The sequence below is a fragment of the Erigeron canadensis genome, chromosome 4 (genome assembly GCF_010389155.1).
Source record: "Erigeron canadensis isolate Cc75 chromosome 4, C_canadensis_v1, whole genome shotgun sequence".
NCBI classification, from domain to species: Eukaryota; Viridiplantae; Streptophyta; class Magnoliopsida; order Asterales; family Asteraceae; genus Erigeron; species Erigeron canadensis.
In genome coordinates this window covers 2332547-2351944 of record NC_057764.1, presented here as the reverse complement: position 1 = coordinate 2351944, position 19398 = coordinate 2332547, and the positions used below count along the sequence as shown (strand labels likewise).

Sequence of the window (19398 nt, the reverse complement as noted above, 5' to 3'; positions counted from 1 at the left end):
CAAACTTTTATATAATCACCATAAAAAAAACGAAAGGAACCTCATATAAATGTTGAATAAAAAAGATAATGAAATATCATTAGGTATAGACATGATTTTTTAAACTAAAGAGAAGATATCATTTTATCTAATGAGAAGATCTTAGATTCTTACAATATATATTTATTTATTTTAACATATATAGGTTCATTTGTTTTCTAAATATATAGTTTATTTAAAGAAAAATATGGAGTTGACACATAGAATAAAATCTTATGTGGCAATTTTTCAAATTAGTTTTAGATTGCAAGAGGGCTTTAAAATGCTTGGTTAACTATTGTTTTATAAGAGTTATAGATAGATCTATATATATATTAAAACAGTAGTTAATCGAGCCTTACGAAGCACCTTTCAAAGTCAAAGTTATACTAAAAATTTGCCATGTAAGATTTATCCTATGTGGCAATTCTATATTTTATTTGTATATATCTATTTAATTTAAATACATTTGAATTAATTAATTAGGTAAAGATTAGATCAAATAAATATTACAATATATTTATTTAAAAAACTAATTAATAACTCCATCCGATATATTTTTAGAACTATATTAAACTTTGATAAAATAGTCTATAAGATATTATGCATTCAAAATCAAGACGTGTTGTTTTATGATTTTTCAATTTATGGTCAAGTCTAAGTATAGTAACTTACTCGATTTTAGACTGTGTCTTATCAATATTGAATCATCATACATTTAAGTCATAAAAGCTTATAATTTTGAAGCTATACGGTTTTCAGTTTTATACTTTGCAAGTTTTAATACAATAATCATAGGTTCGTCACTGTCATTATTAGCCGAGACATATTGATGAAATTGTTTGTCATAGTCATTCCACAAGACACATGCTATAATAATTTCTCTATAATAATTTTTTTTGAAACCAGTTGTACTCATAATGTGATATTATTATGAAAGATAATTAAGAATTAAAATATAACACGCATAGGTTTATTTTCAATCACATGTCCAATGATAATTAGATAGCAATTAGGATTGTATTTTCATATTCTTTGATAACAATTAGGATTCTAGATTTGAGTGACAATTGTAACTTCAAACATTAATACTGCAAAAATAATATATATAAAAAAGGAGAAAATTATGTACCTTTTTGATTGAGAGATAAAATGTATCTTGAATGAAGTTCATATTGATTTGGATTTAATATTCATGTAACCTTCTGTTGTAAATCGTGGTTTGTTTTGTGATCGTTCCATGTTTGTGATTCCTATCGTATTTTGGATAAAGATATTATATATCGTCATCAATTATTATGTTTGGAATATGTATCTAGAGTTCAAATTGTATTTATATTGAATATTAAACTAAATATTAATATTTATATTTTATACAGATCTAATCTAATATTTGTTAATAAGTCATTAAATTTTGAAATAATTTTTTGTAGACAATACTTCGTATGTCGAAATCTTTTAAGTTAATTATATGATTGTAAATTTAAAAAAATTCTCTCAAGTTATGGTTAAAAATAAATATAAATCAAGTATTCGAGGCTAAAAAGTGAAAATTATTGATAAAAACAAAAAAATATAAATTAATGAGACTTTTTTTTATAAATTAATATAATATAAATACTAATATAATAATATATTTAGATAATGATTATTAGGATTTTTAATTTATAGTTAATTTAAATGATGACATAAGCGATAGTCAATTTGATAAAATTGAACAATTTGATTGATTAATAAGTCATTAATTATATATATTAAAATTAAGATTAAGATTAAGATTAAGATAAATTATTTTCTTATTAATATTTATACCGTAATAGTTAGGTTACAAACAACTAATATGTTTTTTTATTTGTATTCATCTAACCATAAATATAAAGAACACATTAATATTATGCTAACTAAACCAAATTTAATTAATTATTAATATCAATATTAATAGTTTTGATAAATTAATTAAACTGTCGCACATCGTGCGGGTAAAAGACCTAGTATATATATATATATTTTTTTTACGATCGATCATTTTTCTACAAATATATATTAGAAAAAATCGTTACTCAATCTACTACTCGTACTACCTTTATTTTTACGAACCTCTTCTCATCATCACAAACACATTTTCAGATCCCATTCATCCATCCCTTCACATCTCCAAAATTCTCTTCTTTTTTTCTTTTTCTCTTCTCAGGTAATAAAACACTCTTATTTTTATTCCATAGATATCAATCTTTAGTTTAATTTCCAGATCTTTATCGGCTTTATGTTAGAAAATTCAAACTTTATTTTAATTATTACATGTCATCACATCATCGTTTTCATCATCGATGCATCGTGTATCTTTAGGGATATATATATATATACTCGATCAAATAATGAGTTTTCTAATATTAATACTTGAAATCGAAGCTCCATTCTTTTGTCTCCGATCGTTTATTTTAAGATTTCCTTACACGATCTCAATTTCTTAGCTTCCAGAGGTTTACATATATACACGAGACATAGTGCCCACGCCTTGCGGCGGTGAGATGGTGGGGTGATAGGTCAAGTCATAGAGTATGATAGCCGAATGCCTTAACCTTACAGACTCCGCCCTTGGATTTAAAAATTCGTCGAAATATATCAAATGACATCCATGCCATTTGTATAATTTAGCGATATACGGTTTTTGAGATAAAAGATTTTTAATGAATTAGAGGAATAAAATGATTTATTGAAGAGGGAGAAAAAAAATGAGGGGTTGAGATTTGAGGAGAGAGAGAAAAATGAATTGTTGAGATTTAAGGGTATTATAGGTATAATAGGTAGAGATGTTTAAATTTGTGAATAAAGAAGATGACTAATTTAGGTAGTTCATTTACTTATTTGAGATTTGAAAAAAGTGCAAAATGTTTTATAAGATAGTATTAGAGAAGTATTAGAAATTAGATATATGATTAGTTTTGTTTGTATATGTTAGAATTTGATTTGTTATTAGTTTAGGCTCAACTATGCTTTACTGTTTAAATGAAGATAATTAATCAAAATGAGATCTAATTGTATATTATGATTTTTTTTATATATAAGCTTACGTTATAATTTTTAAAAATGGATCTGCTTTGGAGTAGCTTAACATTCCGATAAACGTATTGTAGTTCTTGTGATCTTACAAGTATCGTTGATTCCTTTATTTTTAGACTCGGACTATCTTTTTTTAGCTTTCAGATAATAAGTCCTATGATGAGTTCTACCTACATTGCAATCTTTAGTTTTAATCAGTTTAATTATTCACAGCAACCGGAAACATATGTTTTAAGATGGTTTGTCTGTAAAAATACTTTTAACGAATAATAGTGATGTCTATGTACAGGGATCCTCATCAGAAATAAGATGGGGCTTACATTCACCAAACTTTTTAGCCGGCTTTTTGCCAAGAAAGAGATGCGAATATTGATGGTGGGTCTCGATGCGGCTGGTAAGACAACCATTTTGTACAAGCTCAAGCTCGGCGAGATTGTTACTACCATCCCCACCATTGGTATGTTCTTATTACTAATCCGTGTCTCTATAGTTATGAGAACATAATTTTCAAAGGTTTTGCTTTAATTACTGCTATGGTTCCAAGGTGGGCAAAATCTCACATTTATACCGAGTAATCTGCCATGAAATTTTTAGTTGAGACACGTGTTTATGGCTCATAGTTTTGTATGAATGACATTGGTTACTTGTTTTGTGTTCATGTCCATGGTTGTAAAACTCGGCTGACTCACTCGAGTAATTGGACTCGGATGCCAGACGGGTTGACTTAGCCCTTATGGCCTTATCGGACTACAAACTCATTCAATGGGTTAAAACTCCGATTGACAAAGATAAAACTCAGCCAACTCGAGTCAAAGATGGTCGAGTATTTATTTTGTTAGATTAAATTTTCTATTTTTAAATAAATTTTTCGTAAGATTATCAAATTAGCTTTTATTTCTTGTTTTATTACTATGTTGCAGTTTGTTTTTGTCACTAATTTTTCTGTTAATCTATTAAATAATATCTATATATTCGAACTTTGAAGTATCATGTTTATGTTTCTAAACTATTAAGTTAGAACTTTGAAATACTATGTAATGTTTCTAAACAATTATATATATGAGTTTGAAGTTTGCAGTGCATTTCTAATTTTCTATTACTTATAATTTCAATAATTACTATTTTTTATATTAACAATCGCGATCGCGGTACCCTCTAAGTCGAGTCCGAGTCGTTGAAATAGCCTCACTCGCCCCCTCTCCTAGCCAGACTGAGTCAAGAGTTCCCTGACCTAATCCTGCTTGCCATTAAACTGTAGGCTGTAACAAATACCAAGATGTGCTTTACAATTATTTTTTGTATTTTTTATGCAGGTTTTAATGTAGAGACTGTTGAGTACAAAAACATTAGCTTCACCGTGTGGGATGTTGGGGGTCAGGACAAGGTAGATACGTTTCCTTGTTTTTAAACTTTGTTAGCATAATTTACTCAACCCAATTTAAGGGGGATGATTGGTATGTGGATACACACACATTCACTGTTTATTGTCTATGTCATGTTGATTTGGCATATTTACATTTATTAATATATGTGCAGATCCGTCCACTATGGAGGCACTACTTCCAGAACACACAGGGTCTTATCTTTGTGGTTGATAGCAATGACAGGGATAGAGTGGTTGAGGCAAGAGATGAGTTGCACAGGATGTTAAATGAGGTAAGTTTGCCTTTAAATGCGTTTTCTTGGTTTTCTAATTGCAGATGCATCGTATTCGTATATATGAATGTCTTCCTTTACATGTACGTATTTTCAAGGTTTTACATGATCGTGTTTGCATGACCATATATGGAGCATCTTAGTTTATGGTTCATGTCATATACTTTTCTCTAATGTACCAATCTACACTTTCTAAATCCATGCTCTTTGAAATCAGCTAATTTTCACGAAGTTATGCCTGTAGTTATAAATTTATTCGTATTCATTACAGAACCGTACCGAACTGATTGGTAGCGAAATCAGTTTCCCCAAAATCAAGATCGATATCTTACTGTTTGAACAGATACCATACCAGTACGGTAGCAGTTTTGGTTATGTTTTTTCGGTTTTTTTTCCCATTTAGTACCGATTACCAAACCAGCCAGATACTCTTCAACCTGCAAAATGATCTTGTTTGGTTTTAAACTCTTAATCTTTTTTAGGCTCGTGTGCTTCCAGTGTCTACATATAGTACGCCTGTAAGCCTGTTATAGTTCTTGCAAGCTGCAACTTGTGTAGGAATTCCTGGTTAGTGCTTGCTTCTTTTTCTTTTGGTAATATGATTGCTGCCGTAGAGATGAACCTTTTTTTTTTAAAGGTGATTTTCTCTTGAAACTTCGTGTCGCGATTCGACAGCGTGATGTCTAGCTCCCTCGAATTAGAAATGCCTATTTCAAATACCCGATGTGGGGAAAACCCCCTACTAGTCCACTTGAAGGTACGACGATTAATAGTGTTAAAGACTTGAACTTGGGTATACCCAAGCCAAACCCTCATAGAGGGACTTCCTATGTCCACCCAAGGCTTGAACACAAGACCTCTTGAATGGGGGATGTCCTTTCAACCACTAAGCTATAGAGATGAACCTACAACATCTTTTTCTGTTTCAAGTTAAATTCAAATAAGAGTTTCATAATTAAATTTCAGAGTTAATTCATTACATGCCCTTGTGGTTTGCCACATGGTTGCAAATATCGGCCATATCGGCCGATATATCGGTAATATATCGGATATCGGCCTTCAACTGATACGATATATGGGTTATCGGCTGAACTTATCGTTTCGGTCAATATCGGCCAATATCGGTCAATATCGGTCAAAAAAGTTGACTTTTTTTTTCTTTCTTTTTATAAACCAAAAATAGGGTTTCTGACTTTAAGATTAAAAGGTATGTAAAATTTGCTTCATAACATAGCAATTAAGATTGAAAGATATGTAAAGTTATGTCAAATTGTATATATTGTTAGTGTATATATTATATATATATTTAGATGAATTCCTTTACAATTTAGGGTATCCGATATATCGCATATCGGGGGTCGGCCGAAACCGATATTTACAACCTTGGTTTGCCATATTATCAAGTTTCGCCCCCGTGCTTTTTTTATCATTACATCACCATATGGTGACTTTTTGTATCATTACACACCCATCATTTTAACGTCTGTTAGTTGGGTTCTGTTAAACTCTTCATGTGTATTGCATGTGAGAGTAGACTTGTCATTTTACATCTAAAACATCACCATCATCTTTTCCAGATCTAAAATATGCACACATCTTCATAAGACTCAAAAATCATAGGCATAAATTCAAAATCACTTTCTCAAATATATACAAATTCCAAATCATAAGTATATACAAGTCCCACATCAATATCTCATAAATCATAAATCCCAATTTCCACTAACTGGAAAACAAACACATAAATTCAATCAATGTATTCGATTAATCAATGTTTCTTTCAAGAGTTATTATCACACAAAAAAAATATAAAATAAAATAGAATTATAGAAATAAGAAATACAACAAAATCATACTTGATAATACCATTGCCACACCTCTACAGCCCGTCTCCGTCGTTTGTCTGTTTGAATAGCAGCAGATGATGAAGCCACCGCTGCTGCTAAAGATGATAGATATGGATAAATTTAGAATAAACACTATGTTATAGGGAATTATTAGGGACAGTAGCATGCCCCATAAAATGTCGGCACTGACACTGAAACCTGTTTCGTCCCAAAATCAAAACCAAAACTGAATTCCCATGGGTAGCGGTTTTACGGGTTTTTTTGCTCATCCCTAGATATTTGACATTAAATTTTTTGTAGCATAATCATTAGATGCTCTTGACAATTTTAACTGTGTTTTAGAACATTCTTGTGACAATGCCTATATAATCTCTGTATAAGAAGTTCTATACTGACATTACTGTATATGCTACTTTACTGTAGGATGAGTTAAGAGATGCAGTTCTTCTTGTCTTTGCCAACAAACAAGATTTGCCTAATGCAATGAATGCTGCTGAGATCACTGATAAGCTCGGCCTTCACTCCCTCCGACAGCGTCACTGGTAATGTTTTTCTTAGTAAAAATTTTGTTGGATCAAAGATGTTCAGAAAAGTTTGAGACATTTATGTCTCTTGTGCCTTCATCTTAAAATCAGATGCCTGCTTGTCATGATTACCGAACTAGTGAAGGGTAGTTTACAGATTTTGATTTAATGAACTTAAATTAATATTGGGAGTCCTTTCATTTTCTTCTTCCAGGTACATCCAGAGCACTTGCGCAACATCTGGGGAAGGACTTTATGAGGGTTTGGACTGGCTCTCCAACAACATTGCTAACAAGGCAAGTAGTTAACCATTTCATGCTAAATAGAAAGATAATGATTGGTTTTGGGCAGAAGTGTCAATTACATTGGTCTTTATGTGCTCATTTTGTTACAGTTTGTCTAAAATGATTCATGTTGTATAGAGGTCGCTAAATGGTGGGTGGGTAAATATGTTAAGACAGGTATATTTTGGTACAAGTGAGAAAGGACGAGTTGGTTTTAATATCAATTGTTGATCTGTTGAATACGATAGGGATAACCTTATATTTAACAAATTTTATTTAGGCTTTTTGCATACTTTTAGGGGGTCCTATGTTAAAAATACATTTTGGGAGACATTGACCTGTTACCGATTTTCTTTCCTAGTTCTTTTCTATATGCCATTTGCCCCATTAGACACAAGCATATAAATCGACTCATTCCAAGTAAACTGATCGAAATTGCCACGTCTTTCACTCATTAAATGAATCCTTCAATGTTTAAGGTGATATCTTTTACATATAATAGTGTAATTTGTTGTTTTTCTCCAACTTTAACAGGCATGAGGTTACGAGCAAACTATATTGAGGGTGGGGAATACCAGAGGCAAGTTTTTCTTTCATTTGATCAGGCTGCTTTCTTGTTCTCGTCCTTCTTTGACAGAGGTGTGGATGGTTATGGTACTCTGATCGTGAAAAGGCTTTTAGATATATAGGACATATGGATATGTATGATACAGTATTTGGTTGGATTGCAAGTATTTTAAAAGGTACATGTTTTCATGTTTGTAGGTCTTGATTCATATAAACTAAATTTTTAAGAGAGATTACTTTTGGTGGTTCATATATTTTTCTCAAGTGCTGTACCTCTTGCTTTATTTTTTGCTCTGATGTTGTAACCTTGTGCTTGTCACATACCAATATGATAAACGTCTAGGCCAGTAAATAGTAATACCAATGAAGGACTTGTAAGTTGTACCAATTTGCTGGAGATCAATAACAATACATGACCCTGGATTCATCTGTTCAGCTAATCGTTGAATATTTCCATGGTGAATTGAGCTTGATACTTCTTTAAAATCTTGTCTGATCATCTGTTTTGGAACCCGTACCATTACGATGCAACTGAGAAGGCAACCTGCAAGGTTGAGCTTACGATCCGCTTGCAGATTTTGCCCAAACAGGTCTACTACATTGTTCTATTATATAAAAGGATCAAGCCAAATGCTGCTTAGATATCGAGCTGCACTTAAACATGACACTGGGCATAATGTTTCCACCGCAATTTTGCCACATGAAGTTATATAGATCACTTTTATGGCAGGAGCACTCAAGTGACTCAACTACTACCGACAATGTCTAGCAGTCAATTTTTATTCTATTAGTTCCCCGTTTGTTTGACAAATTATATTACTTGATGAAATTACAGATAAAACAAAGGTATATAATTAATCGTACATTCTCATTTAATATAATAATATCAATCTAACTATTCAAAACTCAAAATTTTTCACTCCTAAATAATCAACAAACTAAGCAAGTTACCCGACTACCTTGTGGCCAGAGCCACTACAAACATTATACTGGAGCTCATCTAAAACTTAAGATAATCTCTTATGGCCATGTAATTTGTTATACTTCATGTCTCGATATAATTCATGATGAAGATTCCAGTTACCTCACCATCTTCATATAATTCACGTTATCTTAATATAACTCTATAGGTCGAAAGCAGAAAAGCTTATCTCGTCATCTTCATATTCCTCGTCTGCATATTCAGGTTCATCAAAATAATCATCGTTAAAGAGAAGTGTGCTTTCTCTGATTCTCTTAGTCTGAGGCTCTCTGTCATTGTGGTCTATCACTGAAAGAAGCCTCCGTTTAATGTTATCTTCAATAGATTCTTCATCATGGGAGTGTAGACCAAGAAGAGAAGCACAGTCTCCTCTGAACTTCAAGTCATTAGAAGTCAAGATCAGGCCTGCAATTGTTTTCGCAAGGTCTGGAGCATAACTGCGAATCTAAAGAATCCAGCTTATTGTCAGCAAAATGAAAATATTTTGGTTTGTCAATGCCATTAAAAAGTGGCAACATGGGCAGTGAGGGCGAGTTAGGTAAATGGCAACATGACAACATGGTTTGTTTATAAACTGAAACAGGACAGGTTGACTGGTATAACTTTTAAGTCCTGAATTTCTAATTTTTATGACATGAACTATCATGGATTGGATGATTCAGTAACACTCTTCAAGACTTTTGACTCACTTTGACTTTTTTTTAGATACATTTAATTCCACTCTTATTGCTTTAGGCGTTTGACTAGTTACAGTATAGAATTCCAAATTGACCCATTTGTAAGTAAGCGAGTTAGAATTGCCACATCTATAATGTCAAACTTTCAGCAGTGAGGGCCAATTCTAGTGATGGAACCTTAAAAGAAAAAGGGCAAAGGTCCTAAGGACCATGATGGAAGCTTAAGATAATTGAAGCCAAACTTTCAGCAGTGAGGGCCAATTCTAGCGACAATTGGATATTGCTTGTGTTAAAAATCTTAACAATGTGCATAAGTAGATAACCCATGTTGTATTTGTATACCCTAAGGCTATTAACGTAACCTTAGAAACAAATATAGATGCAACAAAAAAATACCCACAAAACCCTCACAATCCGTCTATAGTTTACGAATAGACAGCAAAGAAAAGAAACAAACTGTTATAAAGAATTCCAAGGACTCGCGCCTATTTTTAATGGCTAGTCAACTATTGTGAGCTATATAAAAACCTTCAAAAGCTTTATAGATATTCTGTTACAAAATCTACCAAGAAACCTCACAAATTGATAGAAGCAAAATTAAAGATAATTGGCCGAATATAACTTTTTAGTAACAGCTAGAAAATTTTTGCTTTTCTAATCAGTTTCTAACGAATAGCATTTACACAACATTGTAATTTCTTGAATTTCTGACATAACATGCTGACTATTCTTCCCGATGTAGTTATTAGTTTAGAATCAAAGCACAAAAGAAAGGTATGTAGGGGAGATCAAGTGTACCTTAACTGCATTTGCACTGAGAAGAAATCCGTCATTTTTCTCCTTTAGGTCATTCAAAGCACTCTTCACAGCTTTCTTGGCAAGATTTCGGTTAGCAGTTCTTGCCTTAGTTGGAGGAAGGTTCACCTTGGTATATGTCAAGAAAATGTGTATAAATAACATAAAAAGATAACATTACACTTAGTCATTAAGTATGTTAGTAGAGGTGGCAATTTTGAATACTTATAAATGGGTAGATTCAAGCTGCCTTTTATCTCTAATGGGTCAAGTGATAAAATAAGGAATATCAAAAGCAGGTCAAAAGACCCCCAAAGTGTAGTTAATAAATGCATAACCTCCTAGTACATCATATTACTAAAAAAGTCATATTGTTTTTAAAATGATATAAATTTGTTTTGTAACCATATTAAAGGCACACATTGTCTAACAATTTCTTGTGGTGACAGTGAATGGCAATGTCAACAGGAACCCAAGACGCCCGTTTGCCACCTCTAGATATTCCAAAGAAATAAACATAAGGAAAGAAAGCAAAGGATATTTCTTGTGGTGACAGTGAATGGCAATGTCAACATGAAATCCAGGTGGCAGATCCTCCCACTCAATGAAAACACAACCATCTACATTTGAGATGCATTTTATGATTAGCCCATAGCTTTTCCAGTCAATGATTTTCAACTCATTTAGCAACGACTGAGAAATCACGCCAGGTGAGTAATCACTGAAGTATAAAACCTGAAATGCATGTAGTCATTAAAACTTCTGAAAAAACAGAAATCACATATTTATAAGTATACATTCTGACGGTTTAGTCAAAGGAAAACCTTGTGTTTTTCGTATATTAATTTGCCAAAATTTGAGATGATACAATTACATACGTGATAAGATTAACTGTTGTTATGAAAGATGCCACCTAGTAAACATTTTGGGAGGTCAGGTCCAGTTGTGTGTTAGTGTTACAGAAGAAAATATTGTTAATTACAGGTGGCAAAATAGGTGTGTTCGTCCGCTTGGGTGACAATGAAAATGGGTTCAGGTAAAAACATATAAGTTTCTGAAGAGTCGAGCCACTTCAGGTTCACCAGCAAACATTTTAATCCTTATTAATTAGTAATGAGTTCAGTATGATTAGGAAAACTATATTAGTACAATATAATCTAACTTTCTTTTAAAAAGCAATTTAAGAGGACTTTTTTCATGTGATCATGTGAATACACTTCATAACTTTTACCTGTTTGGCTTGTCCCTTTTAGTCAAGTCTTTTGGCCTAACACGTTTACCACCTTCGTTAACAACCATGGAAGAGAGAGGAAAGAGGGTGGCTAACCTCTGTTTTACTACCGCACTCCCTGGAACAGGATGGATTCATCAGCTCAGCTAATTCACTAATTATAACCACGGCTTCTATTGTTGTTTCAGTATTCCTGTTACTTTTGCAGACCAGCCCACTTCCACATTTCAGGCGTTCCCTGGAAAAATCAAGAGTGCAACATTCTTTGGAATTTTACTGATTTCTAAACTCTTTGAAAATTTGGTCTAGTAGTGGTCAATGAGTAGTCAGAACGGTAATCATTTATAGCTTCAGAAGCTATACATACAGGCATTTACATATATAAAAAAGATAAAAATCTATGTGGCTTGCCCATAATGTGAAGTTAGGCAAGCTACCCTGAGAATCAAACTAGAAATGTGACAAGCACCAAATGCCTAGAAAGGTTGCAGTGGCAGAAAAAGAGCCTTGGAATATCAAGAAATCAAGTATATATGTCCGATACTGCAAATATTTTAATATAATGATCAGGTGGTCTGACTAAGACAACCATAAATCTTACCCAATTGGAAAGCAAGAGTGGCACGTACTATCTATTTGATTCCCATGCTTCAGAACATAGTCCATAAGGCCTGACTTGAGACATGGAATGTTTTCCTCAGATGATAAATCAATGCACTCATCTACTATTATAGCATTGATACATTGGTGCACAGGGATTTCAACCTTGTCAACAATGAGTTCAATTCCAGTCTTCTGATAAAACAGAAATAACAAAATCATGTAGTAATGACAAGAAAATTTAACTACAACCACCACTTGGGGCATAAAGAGCATTATAGCAATAAATCGTCAAGTCAAAAAGAATCCAGTTTGAGCTGATACTTACAGGAACCTTCATAATGAGCAACTGCAGAGCCAATCATACAAAGAAAATAAAAGCTAATATCAGTTAATACAAGTAGAAACACAGAATCTTAGAGATAAATCACAGAGCAACTTTTAATCATCACATTGTTTAAAAGAATACCTAACCTTTTTGAAAAAGCAAGTAATATCTGCCTGTAAATCGTTGATGCAATGAAATGTTGAGAATGATACTTCAGTCCCACTGGAAGAAAGCAAACAAGACATCAGAGTTCAAATTTTAATTCTAAATGAACATTAAAGACTTCTTACAGATTGCATGCCTGAATGTTGCACCGTTCTTGGAGCTTAGGGGTAACTTTGCTATTCTTTTCATGTAGTCATTTTGTTTAAGATCTATATTGTAGTGAAATATTTCATGATCACAAACACCTGTAATGTTCAAAATAAAAAAAGAAATAGATTTAGTGAAGAAAACAGAGTGACAAGACACGTTTTTGTGTAAGCTTGGGAAATCAACGTGAATATGTCATGATCGTAGCTACGCGCATCTATAAATGCATATCAAATGCTGATGATAAAAACACAATTATGCCTAAAAATAACCGGGAAAGTGTAAATGTTCTAATATCAAGAGCTATACAAGTGAACAGGTTTGATACTTACTGGTAGTTGCAATTGATATAAGTCCATCTGCATGACATAGAAAAGCAGCCCATCATTTAACGATATTTATACTTGTAATAGACTGAAATAGATCTCTCATGTTACAAGTTAGATTTTCTAAAAAGTAGCATGTATGAGGAGTTCAGAGAGCAATGTTTGCTTAACAGTAACAAATTATCATTTATTGATCTTTCCTGTTGCAATGAAGAAATCAATCTCACTCCTAGTTATCATATTCTAATACTCGTACTCTATAAGATTAGAGATCGTATATACTGCCAATCGCGCTCTTACCCTGTATCTCGTTCAATATGGTACCGCTTAAACACTGCATATACTGAAACTCATCCACGTTACTTCCAACTCCAGTGTCGGAAACTACTCATATCACGAAACAAACTCATGAGTACTGCAAAGACTACCTCAAATTTCATAGTTCATTTTCAAAACACAAAATCAACAAAAAAGCCATTCTAACATCATTTTTCGGACCTAACTTCAAACTGTAAACAACATTAGAACCGAGCTTTAAAACGGTGTACAAGAATCGAATCGTTTCACTTTCTTACAAAACAGATCTAGATTTACATACATTCCGGTCACACCTATAAGCATTCAATACGTCTATCCACACACACACACATACACACACTGTAATATCATCAGATAAGTAAATTATGACAGATACTTTTGGCTAGCTAATTTTGAATATGAAGTGTGTGTGTGTGTGTGTATACATATACATATGTATGTGTGTGTATAAGGATTTAATTTTAACCTAAATGTAAATTAGTAATAATATACATATAGAGATAGAAAATTACTTGATACACGAACAACAGGATTATCGGCGGCACGTGGAGACGATTTCAGATTTACGGTTAACCGGCAGAGTTCGCCGGAGACTCGGCATCGGTGAATCGCCGATGAAATTAACTGAAAATTAAAAAAATAATAATAATAAGTTCAGAAATATACCAATTAGAAATTCGGTATATATGAGAGTGAAATTGAGAGAAATTTTGAATAATATACATGTTTACAGAGATTTTTAACAGATGAAACGTCCATAATTAATCTGCTTTAAAATATTCTATAATTTTGAGAAGGGAAATATCTATTCTTATAAGAGCGATTAATGTTATATGTGCGGCAATTTTAGTTCCCGCGCAAAAATTAATTAATGTATGTATTTGCTAATTTTAGTATTAAATCAATTATACATTTTGACTACTTTGAGTTCCATCATTTCTTTGGGATTTTTTTCCCTCCAAATACTTATAACGGCCTATGATCAATATCTCGTTGTCTAGAGTACGTCGAAGACTGATGTCACATATCAACAGAATGTTCCAAAAAAAAAATCAATATTACATGTTTTATCGGAAAAAAAATTAGTTTAACTAGAGGTTACTTATCTTTTTAAAAATATTTTATCGTGTGCTAATTATAGTCATAAATAGATAGCATCACCGTTTTTAAAATTAAAAAAAAACCATCAAAAATTGGAAGGAACCTCTCTTGCGTACTTGTAGGGTAACAGGTATGCCTCAAAATAAAGTTATGATATTGGTGAAATAGCCTCGTATAGTCTACGGCTGTTTTTGAAAATGCTAAAAATAATTTTAGCCCAAGGGCAAAAAGATATAATGGCCCCCCAAAATAAGAAAAATTTTACCATACCTTTTGTTGATTTTTCAATTACATGTCAACTCTTATGGATTGTGCTATTTTATATTTTGGTTTGGACTAAAAACAATAAAGATCATCAAATGTCTACACAGACCAAAATAATGGGCCTCTTCAGAACTTGGGCCCAAGGCACAAGCCCATCCTGCCTTGCCTCATAGCCGGCATTGATATAGTCCCACACAAAATTTGAGCATTCTAATGATCAAACCCGTGTTGTTAAACTTCACATGATCAAATTTTATTGGTAACGGATAATACTCTATTTATAAAAATTGGCAGCATAAAAAGAGGTTTAAGGAAGAATTGGTAGCATATTTTCATTGTTGTTTGATTTATAAAGTTTGTATATTTTGATGTATGATATTTTATTGGGTGATTATTTAGTCTTGTATCAAAATTGGGGTAAAATTAGTAAAAAATCTAAAATTTTTGTGTTCAAAATAATGGGTTGTTTTAAGCAAATTTTAAAGGTGATCTTTTTAAAAAAAAAATGATTATGATGATTTAGTCATGTAAAAAAACGTAACTGAAATCAAAACTGGTCAAAACCAGGTTTAACCAAAATCAGTTCAAGTTCAGGAAAACCCAACGACTTGAACTTGATTTGATCTTCTGAATATCGAGACCGGATTGAAACCTGGTTATTGAGAAACCGGTTTACCATTTTGATGCTTTACATTATGTTTCAGAGGGTTCCTCGTTATGAATATTAAAATCCTGGTTGTACGTTTGTAAAACTCGACACTCATTTAAGGGTGTAACATGTATGATTTTGCGGGTAGTAAAAAGTCCAAGAAATGTTATAATCGGGAAAACAACGGTGAAGTTTGAAAGAGTGAGTGATGAAATGAAAGAATATGGACGGTCCACAGATGATTTGTGTAACTAGCATAATGGAAAACTTGATTGTGTCACATGTTTACTTGAACTTGATTGGCATGATGAAAAACTTGAATGCATTCAAGTTAGTAAATCTAAGTTGATGTGAGGGGAAGAAGTGGGGATTATAAGGAGGGGTGTGTCTTGGTATGTCTAGAAGAGAGAAACTAATAAATAGTGTTGGACGTGGGTTAGAAGTGACTTTTTATAAGGACCGGTTATATTGTGCTAAATGTAAATTTGTACAAAGTACAATACAAAAATATACATTAATAATTTTAGAAATAGTACGCTTCTTTTTCCGAATAATAAAATCTTTTGTTCGTTAATTGATGGATAACATTTCTAAACTATCTTCAAACTTTTTAAATTTTAGTCAGAATACTGGCTATTTCTTTCATTCTAGAATATTGTATCGAATAGGATGATGTACGGGTGGTCGTTCAACCTAATCACAGTTGTATCGAATAGGATGATGTACGAGTGGTTGTTCAACCTAATCACAGTTCATGCTTACGCCAAACCACAACTGCATAATACGAAATTATTTATATGCATTGTTGAGACAACAGGGTCTGGATAAATCAAAAGATGGGTCATCATAAACCCATCCATCCTCAAATTGGCTGTTAAACATTACCAGTCTCTCAGCTTGCAGAATCTTGTTCGTTTCACAATAACCAAGGGAAAAAATTAGCCCATCATGTATGGTTTTATAATCAGCTTGGATGATTATGGTATATATGAGCAAGCAAAATGTATACAATGATTACTTCCTTTCACAAGTTAAACTTTCAGAGACATCATAACCATTGATGTTGATAATTTACGACATATACACTTCAACACCAATGGTTTTCACAACTTGGCATACCGGACAGACACTTGCGACCCTCTCGCAATCTTTACACAGACTCAAGTGTCTACACGGCATCACCAGAATCGATACCTCCTTTGCATGGCATGCTCGGCATATCATACCATCATTATGACCCTTTCTGGTCGTATTTGCTATTCCAAGGTACTTGTTAGGGTCAATAGATGACACGGCATCATTTTCTAAATCTGTATCACCGAATCCTTCTTTGAGTTGTTGGTCATTTCCTTGTGCCAGTGCCTGCTGCAGATTTGTTCTCAACATATTAACTACCGACTCATTGTATTTTGCTCTGTAGTGCCAATTTTGGGCTTCATTTGCCACTTGTTTTATTCTCTCCACGAGTTCTGTGTTTTTCCGGTTTATTGTTTCTATCTCAAGCTCTTTCTCACGTATCTTCTTGTCTATCCCTTTGCCAATGGAAGCCAGGAACGAAGTCATGTGTCTCTGTCTTATATCTTTCACCCCTTTCAACATACTTTCTCCCTGTTAAGTATCAGAATAGGTCAGCTATAAATCTATAATACTGCTTTTAAACCTAACAACAATACTAAGAGTACATGATACGAAGGTGAAACCATCATGTCACATTCAATAGTTAAAGAATGGGAGGTATACTGCCTAAGGTGGACTCATAATTATCATGGGTAAAAAGATAATGGTACATTGCATTTTTTACAGTTTGCCTTGACGTTTGTCGTGAACTCAATTATTCCAAGAAAAGAAAAGAAATTAGTACCTGAAGCATGATGAATCTTTCAAGTTCCTCATTCTGACGGTCAAGTTCAGTTGTGACACTATCACCGAAGGATGACATCAGAGATGGAGTTGCTGTCATGCTTCCACTTGCTGAGGTAATTGAAGAGTTGCGTTCCTCATCATCATATGACAGTCTTAAACCAGTAGATACATGATGTGGGTTTGGAATGCTTGCTCTTCTATCTGACTCTTCATTATAGAAGCTGTGGTTAAAGGACATTTGAAGCTTCTTCTGCATTAAATTAGCCTCGGGTTCCCTTTGTCGTTTATTAGAAGTAAAAGCAGGGTTATTATGCTCTCTACCCGAATATTTTACTGGATCAACATTACCAGTGGCTGGTACTGTAATACCAATAACAACACCATTAAGAGTATATCATTTACATAACTTATAACATGTAAAAGAGCAAACTTTAAAGAATAAAAACTAATTCAACCAAAAAGAAACATAACCAACTATCACCAAGCAAAAAACAGAACAAAGTTATTGCTAGAGTAGAGTAAATGTAACAATGGGACCCAAGTAGAACAGTACAATCAGCAAAAGCCGGCTCATCAAACGCAGTGGATCTGTCAAACCAAGAATTGAAAGATGCCTAATTCTGAAAAAGACATTGGCTCGTGAGATGGACTGCCAGCATATTCAAGGGCATAACCTAACCTAAAAGAAAATAAAGTATTAAGTTCTTTGTCATGCTAATGTTCCTTGCCATTTTGTGATCTTACAATCTTACGGGATAACCAAACCTAAAATCTAGCTAGACACATGCTATCTATGTCTTGTCTGAAATCTCTCACCCAACAGTCACAGTTCTCGATCACAGTTCATAAACAGAAATCGTACCAATATAAACTGTTTTTGATGTTCCGGGTTTACGATAATAAATCAAGTGAGAAAGTAGTCAATCAAGGACTCACCATTTCCAAATAACTGCAACTGGTTTGAAGGATATTGAAAAAGATTCTCGTCAAGATAGACGGGTGCTAACGAATTAGTGTTATTTCCTCCCAACATCTTTTACGGTAACAGTCCACCAACAATTTGCCTACAATAAAATGATTTTAAAAAGTCAGTAACAACTTACGATGCACTGATAATCAATGCTAAACCTATGCCTGAACGCAATTCAATCACAAGGACAATTAACATAAGATCCCAATATTAACTGCAAAATTTTCATATAACATATGCAGTGTTTAACGATATTGGTATCTACGCATTAGTATTCCAAAAGAAACCATTTATTTAAAACCAAGAAGAAAGTACTAACAACTACTAAAGATTAACAAGTAAAGAAACATGCCATTCCTAACAAATTCTCGGGTGATCTGATCACGAACAAATACCGATTTCAAAATATCGAGACTTTAAACACTTTCTTCGTGTAACAACACACTCGAATAACAAACTAATTATCACAACAGTTTATGCAATGTCAAAAATATAGATACAGATAATACATGATCAAAAAGTTTCAATTTTTTTTTAATCACAAACCTGATTCTAATTATTTCCCTTACTTTAATCAGATTTCAAAATCCAAAACAACAAAAAAAAAAGCACACTTATATATACATATATATATATATACACACATAATGAATCAATCAGTCAATGAACAAAATAAAAAAATTTAACAGATCCTGCAGATTCATAAGAAAAAATATAAGCAGAAAATAGTTATTTTAACAAATATAATGAATAATTTAATAGATAAAATATAAAAAATAAAATAAAAGATTGATGGTAAATTAAGAGGACAGATATGATACCTTGAGACGATGAAGAGTGATCTGATTGAAGAATTTGTAGATATATAGATACAGATGTATAGATATAGATAGATATATAGAGATGTATGTATATGGATGGGGAGAGAGAGAAAAGTAAGTAGTAACTGATTGAATGAATGAATGAATGAAGAAGGGGGGGAAGTAAGAGGTGGGTGATATAATGTGATATACCAAAGAGAAATTA

At 32.8% G+C, this 19398-nt stretch overlaps 3 protein-coding genes across 4 annotated transcripts; 1 reads left to right on the top strand and 2 right to left on the bottom strand.

Annotated features, from left to right (window-relative positions):
- Nucleotides 1-2093: 2093 nt before the first annotated feature.
- Nucleotides 2094-8206, top strand: LOC122598134 (ADP-ribosylation factor 2). Of its 2 annotated transcripts, XM_043770736.1 has the most exons (7): nt 2127-2209; nt 3368-3535; nt 4392-4462; nt 4615-4734; nt 7005-7123; nt 7320-7401; nt 7924-8206. In XM_043770736.1, exons 2-7 carry the CDS (start codon nt 3388-3390, stop codon nt 7927-7929), a joined length of 546 nt encoding a protein of 181 aa, XP_043626671.1. In that variant the 5' UTR covers nt 2127-2209; nt 3368-3387; the 3' UTR covers nt 7930-8206. The 2 variants fall into 2 exon arrangements, with proteins under 2 accessions (XP_043626672.1, XP_043626671.1); XM_043770737.1 differs by lacking the exon at nt 7924-8206 and having other exon boundaries at nt 2094-2209; nt 7320-7413.
- Nucleotides 8207-8805: 599 nt separating this feature from the next.
- On the bottom strand, nt 8806-14311 carry LOC122596566 (type 2 DNA topoisomerase 6 subunit B-like). The gene is made up of 12 exons (XM_043769174.1): nt 14249-14311; nt 14038-14149; nt 13508-13591; nt 13214-13240; nt 12871-12979; nt 12716-12791; nt 12570-12590; nt 12243-12436; nt 11738-11879; nt 10952-11145; nt 10414-10540; nt 8806-9383 (listed from the first exon to the last, which is right to left on the bottom strand). Exons 1-12 carry the CDS (start codon nt 14282-14284, stop codon nt 9081-9083), a joined length of 1425 nt encoding a protein of 474 aa, XP_043625109.1. The 5' UTR covers nt 14285-14311; the 3' UTR covers nt 8806-9080.
- A 2179-nt stretch (nt 14312-16490) lies between these two features.
- LOC122595744 (BOI-related E3 ubiquitin-protein ligase 1-like) lies at nt 16491-19323 on the bottom strand. Its single transcript, XM_043768174.1, has 4 exons — nt 19194-19323; nt 18339-18466; nt 17401-17762; nt 16491-17147 (listed from the first exon to the last, which is right to left on the bottom strand). The coding sequence occupies exons 2-4, from the start codon at nt 18433-18435 to the stop codon at nt 16611-16613; spliced, it is 996 nt and encodes a 331-aa protein (XP_043624109.1). The 5' UTR covers nt 18436-18466; nt 19194-19323; the 3' UTR covers nt 16491-16610.
- Between the last annotated feature and the right edge of the window lie 75 nt (nt 19324-19398).